The sequence below is a fragment of the Natator depressus genome, chromosome 3, assembly GCF_965152275.1.
Source record: "Natator depressus isolate rNatDep1 chromosome 3, rNatDep2.hap1, whole genome shotgun sequence".
Lineage (NCBI taxonomy): Eukaryota > Metazoa > Chordata > Testudines > Cheloniidae > Natator > Natator depressus.
In genome coordinates this window covers 178,728,703-178,751,933 of record NC_134236.1, presented here as the reverse complement: position 1 = coordinate 178,751,933, position 23,231 = coordinate 178,728,703, and the positions used below count along the sequence as shown (strand labels likewise).

Sequence of the window (23,231 nt, the reverse complement as noted above, 5' to 3'; positions counted from 1 at the left end):
CAAGTACTGACAGTGCAAGCTTCCCCACACTGTCCTGCAAGTGCACAGCGACCTTGATCTGGAGGACCCACACCTGACAAGAGCCAAAAGATAAGTTATTTTTCATTCCCATTGCATACCTGGCCTCTAAAAATGGGTGGTGGAGGGGAAGTGGAGAAGAGGGGGGAAGGTGTCAAATTCTAATAATCTTAAACTCAAATCTATAATATTCCAGTCTTAGATATATTTATCTATATTTATGCATACTGGAAATCAGAATGAAATCAATACATCAATATTAGTAGTCAAAGCTAAACCGAAACATGTAAAATTTATTAAACGACTGACTCATTTTATCAAATATAAGTCAAACAGCCTCTGAATGTGATGTTAGCTTTTAAGTAATTTTTTTGCTTACTGAAAAGTCCAATCCAATTGTTTCATACTGTCTGTGGATCTTTTCTGCTAGGTCATCAAAGAGTCTCACTATAGATGGCTTTTCCAGAGACATAGCTTTGCTAAGTCCAGAAGAAACAATTGCTGGCCATGTCTGTACAATACAGTCCCAATCATGAAGATTTGCCAGGCATACTCCACTGTGGTTTCCAAGAAGACAATACAAGGCACCCTACAGTAAACAGGAGTTGTAATATTAAAAGTTATATAAAGCAGTCATTCATATAGAATAAAAATTTGTTGCTCTGCATTGTACAAATTATTAAATTGTAACACGAACTGAGATTAAACCATCCAGTTTCTCTCTTAAGATATACAAGATATTCCACACAATTCTGACATATTAAATATTTATTTCAGTAGTGTGTGCAAGTAGTGCTGATTAATTGACTAATTGGATTTCTCTTTCATAGAATGGTTGTGAGGGAACTATTTCCACAGAACACATTTCAATAACCACAATGAATAAACAAACACCTGGCCTTTCTACAAACCTATTTATGGTAGTTTAAATTACAAACTTGTGTTTCTTAGGCTTATCTACACTGCCCTGCAATTCGGCCTCTGAGTGGCATGAACAGAAGTGAGCATCAAAGTGTTGCGCTGTAACTCCGTTGTGTGGACACTGCAGGCACACAAAAAAAGGTTCCTAGTTCGCATTAATGTAATCCTCTTCATACAGGATTACACTAATGGTGCGCGCTGCTATTCACACCCCTGTACCCTGAATTGTGGGGCAGTGCACACATAGCCTTAGCATAACATTTTGTTGATCAGCTCTTTGTTCTTCCTTCCTTGCTCTACTAGGATTGCTAAAAAAACTACTGAACTAAGAACAGTCTGCTGAGATTTTATTGCTTTGTACTATTTTTTTTTTTTAATTAGGATATAAAAGTGAACTGCTATTAGCATAAAGCATTCATAATTCCTGAGATCCTGATGAAATGGGGTATATTCATGAAGGTGGCGTATGGTATAAAAATATTTTTTATGAGCACTTTTTTGGGATGACTGCCTAAGTCACTTTAGGGTTAGCTAACCATGAGTAATTCAACCATCCCAAAGTTACGCTAATAAAACCTTTACACCATACCACATGTATTTTAACCATTAAAATCTTACACACAAACTGAAGACAGATCTGAAATTAAGTAACTGAGACAGTACTTTAAACTGCTGCTGAGTAACATCGTGTCGGTCTGGCCGCAAAAACTCCAAAACCAAAGGAATGATATCTCTGCAACAAAAGTTGTATGTTCCCAGTGCTGTGAAGAATGCTTGCTGAGCTTTACTTCTGACCTGTAGAAAGATAAGCATTACCACAGATCTACAAGTACACAAAAGAATATACAAAGCAGTGATATCCTAGTTCCCTTCAATTACTAACGTGCAGGTCTTAGGAAGGTGAGTCAGTGCATTTGTCTTGCCATGGGATGCATCTGTTCTGTGACCTGAAGACTTCAGTTTCCACAACTGTCAATCTGGCACATTTGCTAAGCACTTAATACAAATGAGATTAAAGTTTAATAAATAACTCCAAAGATTCTATGGTCCCAATTCTGGTTTTGGATGAGTGTGTGCGGCTGCTATTGACTTTAGCAAGTCTTTAATTCATAGGACAAAACACACTTTTGCAAATTTCAAAAAAATCAGTCAAATTTTGGGCCTAACCAGGATTGGACAGAGCCCTGGAAAGAATTATGTGAGTAATTAAATGTTTCATACATTACTGAAACGGAAATAAAAAACAAAGATACTGTGACACTGAATTCTACCAACAAATTAAAAGCTATATTACATTACATTTCACTGCAAATATCAAGTTGAAAATAAACTCAATAAATGTAACTGATGACTGAATTATTTTAGCACAGAAGAAATAGTCTTACCTGACCATAGGAACTTGTAGACAAACACAGAAGATCCCTAATCATGTCTTGGTGTATATTTTTATATTCACAGCCTTCAACAGTTAGAGTTCTCAGCTAAACGAAGTAGAAAAATCCCAATTAGACACAGGCTCTATTTGCAATTTTTCAAATCTAAGAGGGGAAAGTTATTGTAGAGATTGAGAATGCTTTTAGTTAAATCAGATGTTACAGATTAACATTTCCTAGTACAGCTGCAAGTAAAAATTGGTAGTACAGAAATGTACATTACCTCATGTTGCAACATGACTCTGTCAATTAGCAAGGCTCTAATATGCTGCTTCTTTCCTTGAAGCTGCAAGGAAAAAATCAGAGTAATTTGGTTCAGATCTCAAAGCTAACTTTAGCAATGTAAATATGAACTCTCACCTCTTATGTTTTCTGTACACAATATATATTATCAGCGGGTTCTACAGTGAGACATTCTGACTGTTGGGCTGCAGTTATACAAAGGATTTTTAAAAAAACTTCTGCCACAGTGACAACTGGTGTCAGTGGATATTGATCCACGTCATGTGATGGAGTGAAACTGTAACCTTGACCCATGTCATATGTCTGGAGATAAGAAATAATGACCACTCTCATACAGCACTCTTGTATGTCACTTCTTTATTACACAGTGTTAATCATGGCACGAATTTGCTTAGATAACTGCCCCCAACTTTCTTAAAGATTTTTCCCTAACCCCTCAGCAATTTGAAGCTGGCTTATGCCTCAATACATAAAAGTTTATATCTCGTGCTCAGCTGAACTTAGCATGTGCCCTTTATAACTAACTTTAGTCAAAGAAATCTGGCATTTGTTTATGGTCAATTTAAGATTATCTTCTTTGGTATGCTACAGAACATTGCTCAGTCTCATTGTGGTGTTTATTTTTGCCCATCAGCAGCTGATAATCAAGTTCTGCCACACTATCCACATCTTCAAAAATCTGGGACATGAGCCTTTGGTATACCTAAGGTGACGAGGCAATCCCAAAGGAAACTCACTTAAACATATGTACTAAAAAAGGGACTTAAAAGGTGAACAATTTTTCACTTCCTATCAAGTCAGACCTGCCAAAACCCTCGGCTTGCATGCAAAACTGGTAATACTCTTGCATTTTGAAGTTTCAGCATCACCTCTTCAACCATTCTCATGGGCTGGTGCTTGCATACAGCCCCATGTAAAGGACCCCTTTGCATAGCGTTGTGACTGTCTCCACATTTAAGAGCAAAAATCTGGTTTCCGTCATTTGTTTACTTGTGTATTTTGTCTTTATGCCTTGGTATTTATCAGTACTTCTATATATCACACTTATTACATCTCCCATTACTGCTTTACCTCAGGGGAACAGCATCAGTGCTAGAGCAAGGATGTGAAACTTTCAGAAAATCTCTAGTGAAAATATGGCTTTAGGATCTTAGATGGAATTTCTGATCAATCTAATATCAAGAGGGTAATAGTGTTGTTGCCATTGTGTTACAAACAAAACCCATGTGGAAGATGGGAGACTGCCTATATATAGTAATTTACTGCATCCTTACCTTCCAGTCCAATAGGCAGGATTATGAATCATTTTTAATTCATTATGCCCTTTAAGAGGCTAAGAAAGTACTCTACTGTTTAGCAAACTTCTTCCCTTTTGTATCTACTGGAGTTTGAAACTAACACAACTCTTTGTTTACATCCTTGTTTGTGCATCAGAATAGTAGATGTCAGCATAATTCTAAAAATAGAATATTGTACAAATTCCTCTGAAGAACCAGAAGAGAACACACAACATTTTTGTGTAGAGCAAGAAAAAGAAAAATTTACAACTCAAAATCCTTAGTAAATATTTGAATAAAAGATACCTTTCAAATAATAGGAAAAATAACTTGAATAGCGTCTGATGATTTTGGTGTGTCCGTCTGTACAGCTTATGAATTCTGGGTGAGATTATGAAGTTATCCCTATGAAAATGGATTTCTTCTTATTCATCAGCAGGTGAACAGCTGGAAAATGGACATGATTCTGATCCAGACCTTAGATTCTGAGTGGTCCCTGACCAGCCAGTCATCTAAGTCAGCCTTTCTCAAATGTGGCCACCAGGGGCTTTCCTTGCAGCCACAGCCTCCTGGGCAGTGATGGGGTGGGGGGGAAGAGTGGCAAAATAGCAGCCCCTCCCTGTTGCTCCTGGATGCACCACCTTGGTGTTGGTTGCTGGGGTTGCCAGAAGGGGTTGGACCCTGCCCCCCTCCGGAGACACCTGGGGCACAACGCTGGAGGAGTAGGCAGGCAGTGAGTTCCCCAGCTTCCCAGGGGCTGTGGGGCTCAGGATTTGTGCTTCAGACCTGCGGAGGTGGGGGCGATGGGGCTGAAGGGCTCCGGGTGCATGGCAGCAGGCCCCAGGTTCCAGCCACACGGCTTTGGGCTCCATCCCCAGGCACCGTCTCCTGTCTGTGGGGCTTCAGGATCTGGACACAGGGCTTCAAGCTCCAGCCCCCAAGTATTTTAGGAAAAAATATCAGAGTCACCAAATAGGAGAGCCACTCTGAGGCCACCAAAAGAGAACCCCGATCTAATTATGGAAACACCTGGATACTCATCTTTTTCAGATAGGCCACCATCACATGGGACACCACAGAGAGCCCACAGGACAAAACCCAGAATTGGTAATGATTGTTGTTCAACACAAACCTGAGGAAGGACTTGTGCGTTGGGTGTATTGCACTGTGAAACTTTGCATCCTTGAGGTCAAGGGCAACATAACAGTCTTACTGATTTAGGGAGGGGATAACTGACGCCAAGGGAGACCATCTTGAACCTGTGTTTCTTGTTATAGGTGTTCAGTGGTCTGAGGTCTAACACTGGATGAAACCCCATCTTTTTGGGACTAAGTAAGTACCTTGTATAGAACCCCTTTCCCTTCTACTGAGGGGAAACCTCCTGCATAGCATCCAAAACAAGACGGGACTGCATCTCTTGTCAAAGCAGACATTCGTGGGACAGGTCCTTGAAGAGGGATGGGGAAGAAGGTTAGTTGTGGAGAAGGGAGAAGAACTGAATTGTGTGGCCTCTCTGGACCACCTCCAATACCCAGCAGTCTGATGCTGGACCAGGCCTGTTGGAAGTGAGCCAGATGTTTGCTGAAAGGAATGGAGGGCAATGATTGTGGAAGGAATAGTATGTTGTCCTTGGGCACAGAGTCAAATCTGCTGATCTGCTGCCTAGTCGGTGCTGAAGCAGGGTGGTGCAACTGAGAGGTAGATCCCCCTACCCCCGAAACAGACTTTCTTCTCAAGGGCCTCTGCCTGCGACCTAGGCCATCCTGCGACCTAGGGGCTCAGATGGCCTATACTGGAAGAACAACTGTCATGGATAGGGTTGGGGTCTGAAGCGCCTTCTTCTGGAGGCCAGGATATAGATCCCCAGGACCATTAACCTATTAGGCTGCAAGCTGGGAGAATTCAGGCTGAGAGGAAAGCTATAATTAGGGGAAACTCACCTGTGCAGGAACCGGAGGGGCTTCTATACAGCAGAGAGAGGCTGCAGGGAAGTAGTCTGCAGTCACTCCCTGGGAGAATGGAGGTGTGTTTGGGGCTATATAGGCAAGAAGCCTACAGTTACTCTCTGGGAGGAGGGAGTTGTGGGGCTGGCAAACCAAGTGAAGGGTGGAGAGCCAGAAGGTAAGGAAAGGGCTCAGGGAAAAGGCAGCAAGGTTCAGGAGGGTGCAGACCTTGGCTGCTGATTAGAGGGTCCCTGAGCTGGAACCTGGAGTAGAGGGCAGGCCCAGGATCCCTTACCAGCCACTGGGGAATTGGTATCATAGGGGCAGTGCAACACGTTGTACCTCAAAGCAGCACCTTGGAACCCCCATATTCACCATGGTGATATGATTATGATACGTTTTGTCCAAAATATGCCTTGTGAAGTATCATTTTAAAAGTCTTGATCTGTTGAATATTAACATTCTGTTGGATTGTATGTGGTATCATTGGATGTGAAGTTATGAAGTTTTGCTATGTGTGTGTTACTGAAATATGTTGTGAGGTTGAAACACCCACAACCAGCCTTTCAGGTATAACAATGGAGTAGCCAGGCATGCTGATGGCCCATTAAAGGGAATCCACTCTCCCAATGGCTATCCCAGATGACTTCTCAGAGAGAACATGTAGACAATGGAGACTGCTTGACCAATTTGGACTGCCTGATCCCCATGTCAAATGATCTTTCCAGCAACCTGGAAGAAACTATAAAAGAGGGAAAGTGACATCATCACTTGGCCACTCCCCCTGCCCAACTCAACACCTGTAGAAAAAAGACTTTGAACAAGGGAAGGGATCCTGTTTAGTTTGTAGAACTCAAGACTACAAATTTATTTTTATTTCTTAGGTAACCAACTTAGATCTCTACATTTGCTACTTCTAATCACCTAAAATCAACCTTTCTGTAGCTAATAAATCTGTTTCATATTTTACATAAAACTCTGTGTTTTGGTTGAAGTGCTTGGGAAATCTCAGCTCAGTTTACAAAGGCTAGCGTGTGTCCTCTCCACATCGAGGGAGAGGCGGACTAGGGAATGAACTTACACTGACCAGGATTCTGACCAGTGCTAGACCGTACAGTTCTGGGGTGCAAGGCTGAGGAACTGGGGGGAATTGGCTGGAGCCTCTCTATTGTTGGTTCATGAGTGACTGAGAAAGCATTAATGTAACTCAGTTGGGTGTGTCCCTGCCTGTGGATGTTTGTGTAAGTGCAATACCTGCAAAAGGTTTGTGGCTTGACACAGCATCACAGAATAAGAGGGATACCAGACTCCAGGTTGCACCCCGGGGTCCCATCATAGGCAGTGAATGAGAAGAGCTAGTCCCTGAATGGCCAGGAGGAGGCACCATCTATGGTGAGTGGACCCTGTGACAGATCTCATTTCCACAAGAAGACTGATGAAGCAAAGTGAGAAGCCCTCAAGTGGCAGGTCCTCAATAACTGTTTGAAATTCTTCAGATATGCCTGCCGACGCCAGCCAGGAGGAGTGGCGCATTGCAACTGTTGTTGCCATCGCCCTGGAGGCAGTGCCTGCATGTCCAAAGCTGCCTACAACGCAGTTCTGGCCACCACATGACCTTTTGCCAGGCTGGCCTGGAAGTCACCCCTGAAATCGTGTGACAGCCTCTCAAACAGCTGTAGGACACAGGCAGCTGATGTGGTCGCATTTTGCCAAGACCACCTGGTAGTTCAAGATCCTCATCAGGAAGCTCGAAGTGGAGTAGGATTTCTGGCCACCGCGTTTTAGGTGCTTCACCGTCTCATCTTTAGAGATCAATTTCTGGCCGCTCTAATGGGATTGCTCATTGGCCCCTGGATGCAAATAGAACTCTGTTCATATCCAATAGCCAGGACTTGGTACCATCTAGCTGTCCATTTGGATGTCAGTGCCAGCGATGCTGGTGTCTGCCATAAGGCTTTCATGGGCTCCAATAGCCCCTTGTTTATCAGGATCACTATGAGTCCCAGTACCAAGTACAGGATATTGAGGAGTTTGTGTGGCATATCCCACACCACCTGCATAGGTATCTCTAAGGCCACTGATACTCATGTCCCATGAGGTCTTGGAAAATCTTCTAGTCCTCAAGAGTGGCAGCTGACTGTTCTGGAACAAGGGTATCATCTAGAAGAGCTCATGGCCAGTACCATCTGTCCCTTGCTCTGGATCTGATCCACTGGAGCCGCCTACTCCTGGTCCCAGGGATTCTGCAGGGACAGGTCCAGTCTTTGGCACAGGGGTGATTGTTTGCCTCATGAGTGTGGTGGAAAGGCTGGTCCTGGATAGTACTGCAGTCCCCAGGGGGTCCACATGCCATGATCATATAGCACCAGGCCCCACAATGTGTGGTCTCAGTGATCCCAGTACTGGGCTGGGTTGGTTCCGCCCTCCACACAGGGACATGTCTCTTATCCCCCAGATGAGGTTGATACCGCTGGGTAGCAGGACCTGACCAGGGATGGCTAATGGCTTTCCTTTGAGTCAGAATCGGTCCTTTGGGAAGGATGGTGCTCAACCCGTGGGTCTAAGGGGAACCTGACCAGATAGTGGAAGCATCAAAGTCACTGGGCCCAGAAATCTGGACAGCATCAGGGTGAATGCAGCTGCAGTAGCCGCACAGGTGTCAGCCATGTCAGCATGGCCCGAAGTGCTTGATCACCAACAGATTGGTGTGGCAGTAACTGTGCTGGAGCTGGTGCTGGGGACAACAGAATGACCAGCACTGCAGTCAGGCTTCTATCCAGTACTGGGCTATCTTTCTTCCTGACTACCTCAGTAATGAGAAGGCTAAAACAGCCACGACAGCATCAGGTGAGACCTCTATTATGGCTAGGTCCACTCAGCTGGTACGAGTTCTCGTGCTTAGGGAACTTTTCCTAAGTTTTGAGGCACCCTTAATGTCCATATGCACTGCAGTCTTATGCAACCTTGAAGTCGGATCCAGGGAGGGGGATGATCTTCACCTCTTTGCGCTCTGAGTCTCATCCATTTCTCTCCTTCCCAGATGAGGAAGCCAGAGGACTGAGTGAGCATTTGGCTGGCTTTGATGATTAAGCCAGGGCAGTTTTCAACAGCCAGCAGTCTCCTGAGGATCCAGGCGCCTAAAGTCTGAGGTCAGAGATTGGCCTGATCACTGCTTCATCAGACAACCCTTGATTGCTGGGTCCACTCTGAAAAGTACCTACAGTTTTTACAGAGTTCCAGAACAAGTCCCTAACTGAGACAGAATACGGTACGTTCATTGTTCAGAGGCATGACAGAGTGGGCAGTTCTTAAAGCCCAGGGATTTGCCATGGTCAGCCACAGCAGCTGGTAGTGCCAGTGACCACAGAGGGAGAACCCTTTCCCCCCCACAGCATCCTGTAGACCTACCTAAACTGAGACTAACTAAACTGAGACAAAGTGGATGAAAAACAGTCACTTTGGGGATGAAGAACAGCTGGCTCTAACCGAATCCAGTGAAAGCAGCAGTGACTGTTGATAGGAAGGGGAATCCAAGAAAGGGGAATTCTTGAAGAACTAATAAAATTATGATTTTGTCCTCTGTTGAGTGCATTTGCCCCCAACCCCAGTTATCAAGGTAGCATGCAATCTCAGGTTCCTGGTGAATACTTCACTACTCAAACACAGAAATAGCTGTAGTGGTTGGAAAGGCCTTGGGCGAGTTAGGAGACTACACACTTGAATACAGATTTAACTACTGTGTCACAGTTTGGGGCAACTGCACCTGTATTTCCCTTCTGCGGTCCAGCAAAGGCACCCACTCTAGGTTCCCGGATCCTGAGCAGTAATCTTTATTGGGTCAAGACCTGAATCTCTCTTCCTCTTGACCAGGGGATTTTCCAGGCTGCACAGTTTCCTGCCTACACTGTGAATTCCCCAGCAAGCCAGACTACGTAGACAGGCCTGTGTCCGCATTTTGCTTTCTACTCAGAGGCTATAAATAGCATAATTGATCATGGTTATAAGTTGGCACACAGACATTTCTAAGCAAGCACATCTATTCTTAAGGTGAAAGCACTACAGAGAAAATATATTAAAAACAATAAAAGAACCTATGTGCATGCTAATTAGTTTATCAGAGATCACCCTCCCTCCCAACACCAGGAGGGGCTCCAATCAGAGTTAATCTTTCAAACCTCACCAAAGGGTTTTTTCTGTGGCTTCAAGTTCATAACAGCCTCAGCTCAGAACAAGCACCCCAATTGTGCAGATCAACCTGTTTCTTTATACAGATTGAGCCTCTGATCTCAATCTTTGGGAGCAGATAATGGTTCTCTCCTCAGGGCATAGCTTCAAAACTCTTGGTTTCTGCATAATCGGCGGAGGACATTTGCATTCATCTCCCCCAAGCTATTTCCCAGGGGTTCCACTTCATAGATATTGTCCCAAAAGATCATTCTTGTTTGCCACATTGTTCAATATAGTTCTATGACCATGCAGGCCCACAATAATCTTTCCCTTTAATACAATGGACTCCAAAATATTTAAACTTAATTCAATATGGTTTTCTAAGGAAACTGCCAAATCTGTCACATACTGATATCTAACACTTTTGCCACCTCAAAACAATATCTCCTTAAGATATTTCAGGATGCTCTCTCATGAACTAAAGCAGAAGACGAGATGCAACCTACAGATGGTTTAACATGCAGTAGCAACATGCTACTGGTGTGGGTGTCTATGGGGGACTTGACTGACAAGAGCACATTCTCATTAATGATCATGCTGTACATTTGCTGCTGGCCTAATGTAAGATCTTGGTCCTTATCTTTATTGCTTTAAATGCGTGAGGATCTAACTACCTCAAAGATGGCCTTCTCTGCTCTCTACCTCAGCAGCCATGTTCAATAATCTAGATTTCACTTCTCATAACATTGGGCAACTCATTTAAACTCTCCATGCCTCAATTTCTCAACCTGCAAGAAGTAGATATTAATGTTTACCCACTTTTGAGAAGTGTTTGGAGATCTATTGATGAGAAGTGCTAAATATTATTTAAACTAAGGGAGAAGAGTTTGGTTCCTACATGCTTCTCAACTTAATTGGCATCTATGGTTCTAACATCGTTAGTGCTTCACAAGTGCTAGCAATAGCAGCAATTTAATATCCAAGGACTGTATTATTTCCATGCAGATAAGTCACCAAAAATAAAAAATCCCAGCATGTAGTTTCTTAGTGACTAGCAAATTAACAAAGATCTATCATTAATAGTATCAATATTCAGTACATAAAAAGGGATGTTATGAGGCTTAACTAACATTTGTACAGTGCTTTGAAACCTTTTGAAAAAAGGCACTTACTGTAACAAAAATATTCTAATGATACATCAGCCCACTGTAACTTATATCAATTTCACTAGGAATGCATGCAAAAGTTCCATTAAGACAGTAAAGGCCAAAAAACAGCCAAAACTAACACTTTAAAAAGGTTGTTTTTCCCTAACTAAACTATGTAAACAAGATACTGACCCTGTTCTCCATTGACTTCTTCACTAAGTTAAAGCTCTTCCACCGGGAGTCAAACTCATGCTTGTGAGACCCTTGGAATTGTAAGAGATCACCAATGATCTAGAAACAAATGGTTTTACGTTATGTAAAACAAGTCAACCCATTAAAATTAAAATTAAACACATAAAAATTACTATTATACCTTTATGATTAGAAACAAAGACTTGGTATCATCTTCTGAGTTGTTGAGTATATAGTCTACCGTTGGAATGGAAACAAAAAGTGTGTTATCTGATATGAAGGTCAGTTCAAAGAGTTAACTACACTCAATGAAATATTTTCGCTACTTGTGAAGCTCAAAACGTTGTGTCATTTATGTTGCCATACAATTCACAACAACAGATTTTGCCACTTTGCTTTGCTCTACAATACTGATATTAGATTTAAAAGCACAATAGACTGACAACGTTTAAAGCAAATCTTTTGCAGATGTACTGAATACAGGAATGAGAGAGAGACAAAAATGTACTTACGCAGTAGTTTCCTTATGACCCTAGCCATGGTTTCTCTGTGGTTCTCTCTTGATAAATCTACACAAGATAATAAGAACATTCATTATACATAAAGTATATTCTCTAAGTTACACAGTGTTATAAAATATAGAGAAGCTTAACTAAAAAAATAATTAATGGAAACTCAGAGTGTGACATGCAAAAGCTTAAGAACAGATTAGAGTTTCTTTACATACCTCAAATCATATGAGGTATGGGACTCTATAAGGGTGATATAAAAAGACTTTGGAAAAAATATTATATTTTTATATACATACACCTTTAATAGAAACAGTCCTGATCATCTCTATGACAAAGTCATGGGGTACCCCACTCAGTTTTCCACATCATGCTGAAATCCTATGTTGCAGTCACCATCTGTCAGACCAAATACTGGACAGGACATCTTTCAAGTTCATCATCTCCGTTCACTAAATCAGTACAATAATGGTTCTTCAAGCAAAGGGGTAAAAATGGTTTACAGTCCCATGCAGGTTGGGACACGTTTCTGTTCTGCCTCTCAGGGTATATATACACTGCAATAAAAAACCTGCAGCATCGAGTCTCAGAGCCCAGGTCAGTTGACTCAGGTTCGCAGGGCTCAGGCTGCTGAGCTAAAAAGAATGATGATGTTTGGACTTGGGCTAGAGCCTAGGCTCTGAGACCCTGTCCCCTCACAGGGTGTCAGAGCCCAAACATCTATACTGCAATTTTTAGCCCTGCAACCTGAGCCTTGCGAGCCCAAGTCAGCTGACTTGGGCCAGTAATGGCTGTGCTGCGGGTCTTTTATTGCAGTGTAGACATACCCTTAGGCAGAGTTAGTAGTGGTCAAGTGCTTTGCCTAAGATGAGGGAGAGCAAAATAGGAGTTTGGTTCTGTGCAACATCAGAGTGGTGCAGAGTGCCCATCATATCACAAGCTCTGAAGAATACACTGACTGGGGCGGGAAAGAAGAGCAGAATGCTCAAGGGGTGGGACTTTCCCTTTCTTAATTGCCTGAAGGATAAAGAATGGAGTTTCTATTCTCTTTGGTTGCTTGGAGGGGACGGTAAAGTAGCACTTTGCCAATCCAGGCAATGGGAACGGTAGAAGGAAGAAAGAGAAGAACTTCCCATCCCTTCAAGTACTGAGGACAGTGGTTGGAGATAAAGTTTTATTCAAAGAGAGGAAAGAGAGAAGCTTCACCTCTGACAAGAATCTTTCATATGCCAAGTTAATTCTTTTAGAAGTGCTGCAAGAAAGAGACCTGGGCTCAAATCCCTGTTACACTATAGGCTTCCTGTATGACATTGTGCAACTCAGTTTCGCCTCAGTTCCTCATCTGTAAAATGCCGATATCCGTACTTCCTATACACATTTCCCTTGACCTTGGTAAGCTCTCTTCAGCCCGGTTAACCTCCATCTCTGGGTTCTGAGAAGCAGACTGTCCTGCTAGCAGCGTGCTCTCTCAGTCTGTGTGTGTCTCCTTGTCAGCCTGTCACTTCTTGCTGACTCCCTAGGCAGCCTCTGGCAACTCATTCAACCTCAACCCTTTTCTGTGGTCCTCTAATGATCTGTTACCTTCCTTTTGATCCTAGGCTTAGACTTGGGAAAAGTAAGCCATTCTTAGCCTGGCTGTAGTCAGGTAGAACATATTCCCCAATGAACAGCTTCACCATTGTTTCTTCAAGGCTTCTTATCCGAGTCACCATTTTACCTTTCCTGCTTGGTTCCTTTAACAACTTCTTTTGATCTAACTCCATAGCAAGTAACCCATCATAAATACACACACATAGGCATGCACCATATTGAAAAAAATAATACAGATATTTCCCAGTTGGTCCCAGGTGCCTAAGACAGCTAAATACAAGACTTGGCACAAAGATTGGTATGACTTGAAGCTGAGAAGCACCCAAATTATGAGACATGAAAAGAAAGAGGTTATGAACTACTGGGCTACATGATAGACACATATATACTAGCTGCTCTTCTCCCTCACAGCTATGCAATCCCAGAGCTCAGGGTACACATGGCAGAGACTCATGTCTCACTTGCCAATCATTTACTATGAAAACACAATTAAATGGATGTACGTGGGTAAAGACCGCTGAATCAGGCCCTTTTTTTGTAAGTAGCATATTCAGTTTGACTATCTGTCCCCTTTAGTAAACTTCTGGAATATTTTTTATGTTTTACTAATATGATAAATAAGGCTTCCGATTTCCCCTTCTGGGAGTCATGGCTTTTTCACCGTGGCCTAAGCATTGCCAGGCTTTTCTGAAGTTTTCCTTCCATTTTCTGTACCAATTGTTGTAACTGCTACTGGCCCAACTGATCTCAAACTCCACCCCAGCTACACACAGATAGACAGGTTCTCTGAAATATACAGGACTGATCACCACCCTAAATAACCAGGACCACACAGCACTTATGCATTCAAACAGGACATACTTTGCAGCTGCAGCAACAACAAAAGTGTTAGCCGAAGTATATGTTATACGTATTGCACACCTTATCAATATGTATTACACATTATATTAACGTTATATAAAGGTTAGCTTGAAGTCATGCTAAATTGCATTCTGCTCACTCAGGCTGAGGTATATATCCCACAATACCACGCACAGCACAATACTGCACTTCACATAGGCGGACGCAGAACTTGTCAAAACCAAGACACATGAATGCTCTGCCCTGGTACAAGCTTGGGAGATGCCTTCACAGGCAACTGATTTGGAATGTAGTGTCCGAAAACAGAATAAGGAAAGATACACCATGATACCGGAAAAAACAAGGTACAAATATATTTGGTAAATTTTAGTCCTGGATGATGTACAGAGTGCTCATAAAAAGTTACAATATACATATAAGAAGTTTGGAGAGTGTATTTCGGAGCACAGCTTCTGTGTAAGATGGACTAAATGCTGCAACTGTTTCCCAGAAGGACTGGTAACATATTAACTCTTTCCTTTCTGTTTTGTACTGCTTTGTCTTTAGATAATAAGTTTGGCTAAGTTTGGTTAGTTGGTCTCAAACATTTTTAATAAGGAACCATAAATGTAATCAAATCAATTGGCTATGCATTTAACAATAAGAGTACAAAATTAATTATCTCGTGACTTGATTTAACAGAGTTGGGACTGACCTACCATAGTTAACACCAGTGTAAAGTTTTGTCTCTTCCAAAGACACCAGACTTGGAACCCTGCATAAAGACAAAATACACTGTATTACAAGGTAAGGAAATCTGTCTAACAAAATGAGTTTTATTGACAACTAATTTCTACTTACAACGTAAGGTTAATGCTTGTGGATAACTGAGAAGGCTTAATTTACTCATTTTATTTGTTATTTATCTTTAACATTCTGAAAGCTAGGAATACCTACTGGTCAGGTAGTTTGCCTGTTTTGAAAAAGAGAGTGAAAACCAAAGCAAGGCCACCTTGAGTATAAAATCTTGAACGAGTTCCATTTAAGAAGAATTCAAAATGACTCACTTCTTCTGATGCATGTTCACATCAGCATGACAATGAGGGACAGTGGCACTGATACAGCTATTTATTGGATTAATTGCAGGTGAATCAGATTACTGGATAGCAGGGAACTGAATAAGAGTCTCAGGAAAGGCTGAATATATAAATTCAATAGCTTATTTTCCCCCACACCTGTGGGCCTTCCTTTAAAAAAGAAAATGGTGTGCAATGTGCCTAGGCCCAACTGTTAATGCTAGTCTCTGAAGCCCCCACCACTAATAATAACCATGCCAAGAAAGTACATAATAGTCAGCACAATACATCTACATGACAAGTTTTTTCTTATAAAGAAAAGCTTAACGAAGATAAAGATTTGGTTATGACTTGATTCTACTCTAAATTTTTAGCTGTGCATTCTTAGTCCTTGTAAAATGTGGGTTTTGTACATGGTTGCATAAATAAAACAGCAGACTGTGACCTTGGATGCCAATGTATCTAATGGCAAGACCAAGTCATTAGAATATACATTACATTTTCTTTCCTGTTTTGTTTCTAAAGCTACATCATAGACACTACGGGTAAGTGGATTCAGATCCTGAAGGAAAAATCACCAGGATACTTTTCAAAGAAATTCAGGAGCTACATAAATACTGCACTAACATGTTGGAAGAACAGTATCACCAAACGGTCCATACTGTTAAATATAATTTTCCTGTGCAATTGAGGATTGTATCAACGGTGGAAATGGTGCAAAAAAAGTTAGAAAACTGGGAAGAGGAACAATATCAGTCTCTTATTGTTACAGATGTTTGCTTGGCAAGAAGTGCTTACACATGTAGCACTGGCATCAGCACACATAGTCCTAACACGATAAAATGAAACAAGGCTCCACATTTAAATTGGTGGATTGAGAGGTTTACTCGCCAAGACCAGAATTGAGGGTTATATTTACCCTAGAACAATAACTGATATCACTGAAATCTAAAAAAGAACAGGGAGCTACAGTCATTACAATAAGTGAGGTATTGGGGATGTCAACAACAACAACTGCAGGAAAATCCCAACATCCTAAATCCTAAAATAAAGTCTTGTAGGTAACAGACTCATTTAATTGTTTTTGTATTGTTCACATCTACACATTAATCAAAATCCCAAATCAATTAAAAAGGAAGACATTTTAGTTCAATTTTAAAAGCTCTCAATTAAACAAAAAAATAAGTTTTCACTTTATTTTCCGTTCTGTGCTTCTTCTAATAGCACTAAATAAAGAGCTTGAAAATAAATATCTTTCCATACTAATAACTTTTCATTTATTTTTCCCTATAAAAAGAACTGATATTAACATGGGTGCTCCAGTTATAATGATTTGTATGGGTACTAATATTGATTCCTGAACAGCTCCAACATTAAGGTAAGACAGCCATTCCCTCTTAAAAAAAAATACTCATGGTGCTACACAGAAAAATCTATTTTTAGAAAAACGCTGGCTAATTAGCATAAATCCTTCTAAAAACAGATGTGTACATTTCTCTAATAGATATTTCCAATGTGGAAGATATTAACAATATTAAAGAAATGAAGGTTACTTATTTATAACCAGAGTTCTACAAGATGGCGCTGCATATTTCCACTTATGCGGTACTGCACCACCTATTGGTGTTTAAGGGTAGAACATTCTCCAAGCAGTGTCTGTTAGTGTACTCACATTCTTACATCTCCCCTCAGCATCTTCGAACATTTTGAGGGTGAGGCTATATCAGGGGGCCAAAAAGCCTCTACCACTTCAGTTCCTTCCATCACCAATTTAGAGACACAGAACAAGAGGACTCTGAGAAAGAGTGGAGAGTGGGTGAGAAGTGTGAATATGCAGAGCCATCTCAAAGAACTTTGGTTACAAGTAGTGATTTTCATTTCTTCTTCGAGTGGCTCTGCATACTCCCACTTATGGGTAGTTTGATCAGCAGTGCTGAAAATAATCTGGAGGAGGGAACAGAGTCCTAATTGAATAGAGACTGAAACACCACTCTACGAAATCTAGCATCAGCCCTGGAAGCTAAATCACGAGCATGATGTTTACTAAAGTGTGTCCAAACTCCAGGTTGCAGCCCTGCATATTTCTGAAACAGGGACTTGCTTAAGACACCGCCACAGCTCTGGTGGAACAAGTCCATACCATTGTAGGTATAGGAACTCCTGAAAATGTGTAACATTCAGCAATACATGATTTAATCCATCTAGAAATAGTCTGGGGAGATATGGTATAACCCACATGCCTGTTAGCATAAAACATGAATAATCTATGTGATTTTTGAAAACTTTTAGTCCTACTTAAATAATATGCTGTGTTATTGACATAAGCTGGGACCGTATAGATCATTGTTGCAACCAAAGTCCTGTAGTGGCACCAAATCTTGTATAAAGGGGGTCAAATGAGGTGTCTAAGACAAGGTTATGGTTTGCTGGTTATGATTATGCTGTCTATATGTGTGTTTCATTTTTATAGTTAAAGTTATGAATATTGGCTCTATACTGTCTGTATTTCAAACTTGTGCTATGCTTCTGGGGAACACTCCAGACAAGTTGATGTCAGCTCTGCCTAGCCTGTTTGATGGCCCATGAAGGACCATCAGCTATACAACTGACCCACTGAGAGAAGGCAGACTCCCCTTATGACTCAGCAAAGTATGCAGGGACATGCCTATGGACAGAACTCTGAGGTTTTTCCATGCCATGTGATGGACAGCTTGTCTTTGGAACAAAGAAAGAAAGACCACATGGCAAGAGAATATAAAAGGCTGCTGCAGCTCCTCCATCTTGTCTTCAATCCTGCTTCTTACCTCTGGAGGGACTTTGCTACACTGAAGCTTTGAACCAAGGACACCCATCCCAGCTTGTGGATGTACTCCAGAGACTTGATTTGAACCTGCAGTTTATTCTATCACTGTTGCAAGTCTGAAGCAAGAACTTTGCCATTACTCTATGTAATTGATTCCATTTAACCAATTCTAGCTCTCATCTATATCTTTTTCCTTTTATGAATAAACCTTTAGATTTTAGATTCTAAAGGATTGGCAACAGCGTGATTTGTGGGTAAGATCTGATTTGTATATTGACCTGGGTCTGGGGCTTGGTCCTTTGGGATCGAGAGAAACTTTTTTTCTTTTACTGGGGTATTGGTTTTCATAACCATTTGTCCCCATAACGAGTGGCACTGGTGGTGATACTGGGAAACTGGGGTGTCTAAGGGAATTGCTTGTGTGACTTGTGGTTAGCCAGTGGGGTAAAACCAAAATCTTCTCTGTTTGGCTGATTTGGTTTGCCTTGGTGTGCATAGAAACCCCAGCCTTGGGCTGTAACTGCCCAGCTTTGAGCAATTTGTTCTGAATTGGCACTCTCAGTTGGGTCCCGCCAGAACCGGCATCATTACATATGCAAAAGCTCTTCTTGCATCCAAAGTATATACAACAGATTCCCCCTTATTAGTAAGCAGTTTTGAAGAAAAGACTGGCAAACTAATTGTCTGACTGATGTGAAATTCAGAAACGACTTTTGTCAAAGACCTGGGATCAGGCCTAAGAACCACCTTATCTTTATGAAAAGACATAATTGGAGGATCAGCTATCAGTGCACTTAATTCACTCACCCTTCTGACTGCTGTTATGGAAATAATGAATTATCTCGTAAGAGATAAATAATAGACAGCCAGTGGTTCAAAATGTTGTTTCATGAGTGTAAATAAGACCAAGTTAAGATCCCAAGGAGGGACAGGATTTCTAACAGGGGGATAGATATTAGCTAACCCGTTCATAAACTCCTTACCCATGTTATGCACAAATAGCGATCTACCATCAACCAAAATACGGTAAGCTGAAAGAACTGCCAAATGCACTTTCCAATATGAGTTAGATAACACCTCAGTTTTTTTGTGCATGAAATATTCTAAAGTACAAGGTATGGAAGCTAAGACAGGACAATCAGATTTTCCCCGCATCCAAGCCACAAATCTGGACCATTTCAAATAACATCAGCTGGTAGACAGCTTTCTAAAACTAAGAGGTACATTCTACACCAAAGAGGAACATGACTTTTCAAGATTAAACAGAGCCAAAATCCGACTGCCCAAGACATGAGGTAAAGGGACTGATGATCTGGATGATGAATCCTGCCCTAGTTGCCAAGATGGAAAATCTGGAGACAGAGTAGAACATATGAATACACTGGTGGACGGTTGAAGCAGATTCATAAACCACTGCTGACGCAGCCAAACCAGGGCAATAAGAATTATCTTTGATCTGTCCTTGTTAGGATATAGATATGCAGGCCTGTCTGCAAAGGTCTAGACTTTAAGAATTTAGGTGTATTCTTATCACTTAGCTAGTTATAGAGGTATAAAAGAAAGAATCAAAATCACTGTCTGCCGGTGTAAGGGCCTTCTCCTACTGTGACAGTCTGAGGCCCTGTTCTTAGGCTAAGGCCTTTGGCTAAGCAGCAGAGGCAGCCATAAGCTGGGAAGCGAACGGTCACATCCTCACATTCCAAACTAGTCACATTGAAATAAGGTGCTATTGGGCTGTTAGGAATACAATCCTGTCCTGATAATGCCTATCACCTCCAGAGAAAGGGAAGTGCCTAGAAAATGTAAAAGGAAACTTAGTTTGATAGCATCCTGTCTGGCAAGAACTCACTTATCAATAGCTGGGATGTGAAATCCTCACTTCTGTATTGTTTTGTCATTATAGTTCCCACTTTGCTATTGTTTATTTGCATGGTCTCTGTCTGGTTCTGTGATTGTTTCTGTCTGCTGTATAATTAATTTTGCTGGGTGTAAATTAATTAAGGTGGTGAGATATAATTGGTTAAATAATCATGTTACAATATGTTAGGATTGGTTAGTTAAATTTCAGGAAAATGATTGGTTAAGGTATAGCTAAGGAGAACTCAAGTTTTACTACATAGTCTGCAGTCAATCAGGAAGTAAGCAGGGGGGGAGAGAATGGGAACAGAGAATGTGGGCGGGGAAATTGGAATCATGCTTTGCTAAGGGGGGCAATGGGAACAGGGTCAGAGGTAAGGCTCTGTGGTGTCAGAGCTGAGAAGGGGGACACTAAGGAAGGAAACTGCAATCATGCTTGCTGGAAGTTCACCTCAATAAACATCGAATTGTTTGCACCTTTGGACTTCGGGTATTGTTGCTCTCTGTTCATGCAAGAAGGACCAGGGAAGTAAGTGGGTGAAGGAATAAGCCCCTAACAGTCCTGATATATCTTCCTTACCACCCTCTCGATCAACGGAAAGGGAAGAAAAAGCTTATAGATGGTGGCTTCCCCAGTCCAGAAGGAAAGCATCCAAGATGCATTAACTGTCCCTTCCTGCTCTTGAGCAAAAGACAGGACATTTAGTGTTGAACCTTATAGCAAACAGGTTGACATCTGATTGAGCCCAACTGGAAAAAGATGTTCGGAATCAACTGATCCTTCAGGGATCATTAGTGCATTTGAGAACTGTCCCTGGTGAGATGATCTGCAATCACTTATTTTCTCCTGCTAAATTCAGGGCCACCAAATAAGTGTCATGGAAAATACCTCAGTCCCATAAACTGATTGCTTCTGCACAGAGCTGAGCGGAGAAAGCACCCCCATTTGTTGATATAATACAGACTTGATGAATTATCTGCTACCATTTGCACAACCCTCCCACGTAAATGAGAGAGAAACAATCTGAGGGCCAGATGAATGGCTCTTAACCCCAACACGTTGGTGTGCAAGCTTCCCTCCCAAGAAGCACAATAACTGCAAACTATAAGATGACTCGTATGTGCCCTCCCCCCACTACTGTTTGATGCATCTGAAGATAACCTTACCAATGATGAAGGGGGATTGAACTGGACACCACTGAGAACACTGCTCTGACTGACCACTCTGTCAATAAGTCCAGAATGTTTTAAGGTATGCTGACTAAAATATGAAGATTGTCCAGATTTGGTCTGAAGACCTAAGACATCCAACGCTGTAGTGGACTCATTCTGAAACACACAAATGGACTCACATACGTAGTAGTAGCCATGAGATCCAGAGAGAAAATTACTTTCTGAGTTTACAATATTTGAATGTTTAAAACATATTGCACTATTTTTAAAAATCTGTCCTCTGCCAGAAAGGCTTTCTCTGCTACAGAGTCCAATATGGAGACTATGAATAAAATTCTCAGAGTGGGACAGAGATTCAATTTTTTCACATTCAGAACCAGTCCCAGGTCTGAAAAAAGAAAAAAAAGGGGTGGTTGTAAAAACAATGTGGCTTACTAGATCCTCACCAATAGCAGCATTCAGCAGTCAATAGTTCAAATATGGGCAAATACAAATAGCCTGCTTTCACAGATGAGCTGCTACCACAGAGAGGCACATTGCAAAAAATTTTAATGCTGTGGACAGGCCAAATGAAAGCACCTCGTACTGGAAATGGCATCCTGCCATCATGTAATTAAGGTACTTTCAATGAACATGTTGAACAGAGATATGAAAATACATGCCCTTTACTGAGAGCCGCAAACTAATACATAGTTGAAAATGAAGAGATTATACAGCCAGAGTTAACATATGGGACCGTGTGACACTCTGTACCTCTGGGGAACACCCAGCACCCCCATGTTCATCCTTGTAAAATGATTGTGTGGTATACAATGCAAAGTTTGTCATGTTGGGTGTCTTTGGAAGGCTCATGATGCACTGAGCATGGTTGTTATAGTGATGTTATAGTAATTGTTACAGTAATGTTATAGGTTATAACTTCGTGTATGTAGTTATGAGGCTGAACAGGCCCAGACAAAAACTCTCCAGAAGCAGAGGGGCAATTCACATCTCATCAGGGCGTGGATGGGACAAAACCAGCCCAGCCTCACAGGAATAAAGGGTGCTGGCCTATGCAGCAACAAAAGAATGTTAGGGCTTGGCTACACTTGCGAGTTACAGCACAATAAAGGAGCCCCAGGTGCCCTAGCTCACTACCCATCCACACTGGCAAGGCAGGTAGAGCTCTCTGACTCCGCGGCTACAGCGCTGCTGGTACTCCACCTCGGCGAGTAGAATAACGTTTGCTGCTCCCCTGCTGGAGCGCCACGGCACCATTGTGAACGAGGTGTTGCATTACTGTGCTCTGATCAGCCTCTAGAAACGTCCCATAATCCCCTTAAATCAAGTGGCCACTCTTGTCATTGTTTCTGAATCGCTGCAAGAATGCGGATATGCCATTTGCAAGCTCCGTTTCTGACAGCCGGCTGCTTATCTGCTCCAAGACAAAGCAGCCATTAGTGTGGAATGCTGTGTGTGTGAGAGAGAGGCGGGGGGGAGGAGGAGGGTCTGCTGCTGTCTGAACTTACAAGACAGCATGCTGACATGTTCTCAGCCCCCCAAAAACCCACTCTCCCCCCACATACACACAACACACTCCCTGTCACACTCCACCTCCCCACCCCCATTTGAAAAGCACGTTGCAGTCACTTGCATGCTGGGATAGTTGCCCACAATGCACCGCTCCCAATGCTGCTGCAAGTGCCGCAGATGTGGCCATGCCAGTGCGCTTGAAGCCGTCAGTGTGGACAGACTGCAGCACTTTCCCTACCGCGCTCTCCGAAGGCTGGTTTAACTCAAAGCACTCTGCACCTGCAAGTGTAGCCATACCCTTGGACTCTCGAGGGACTTTCTTAGGTCAGTTTGGAACTGTGATGAGGTAATGCTCACCTGACTCTGAAGGGGTGGGTGGTCAAAGCCAAGAGGGAAGAAAGGACATGATAAAAGGGAGAGACATTGGCCATGCTCGCTCGCTCTCTCTCTTCCACCTACATCTACAGACACCACACCAAGCAACTGAAGCGCTGATCAAAGGGGAGAGCCTGGCTGAAGAGCAACCAGC

The 23,231-nt window shown here is 42.1% G+C and overlaps 1 protein-coding gene across 1 annotated transcript in view; it reads right to left on the bottom strand.

The window, feature by feature from the left end:
• PSME4 (proteasome activator subunit 4) overlaps positions 1-23,231 on the bottom strand; it is a 216,783-nt gene that overhangs the window by 82,422 nt on the left and 111,130 nt on the right. The window contains exons 22-29 of the mRNA XM_074949403.1: positions 15,001-15,056; positions 11,855-11,911; positions 11,524-11,579; positions 11,343-11,441; positions 2,596-2,658; positions 2,325-2,420; positions 1,603-1,734; positions 398-607 (exon numbers count right to left, since the gene is read on the bottom strand). Of these exons, the coding sequence (XP_074805504.1) occupies positions 398-607; positions 1,603-1,734; positions 2,325-2,420; positions 2,596-2,658; positions 11,343-11,441; positions 11,524-11,579; positions 11,855-11,911; positions 15,001-15,056 (769 nt within the window). The remainder of the gene's footprint in view (positions 1-397; positions 608-1,602; positions 1,735-2,324; positions 2,421-2,595; positions 2,659-11,342; positions 11,442-11,523; positions 11,580-11,854; positions 11,912-15,000; positions 15,057-23,231) is intronic.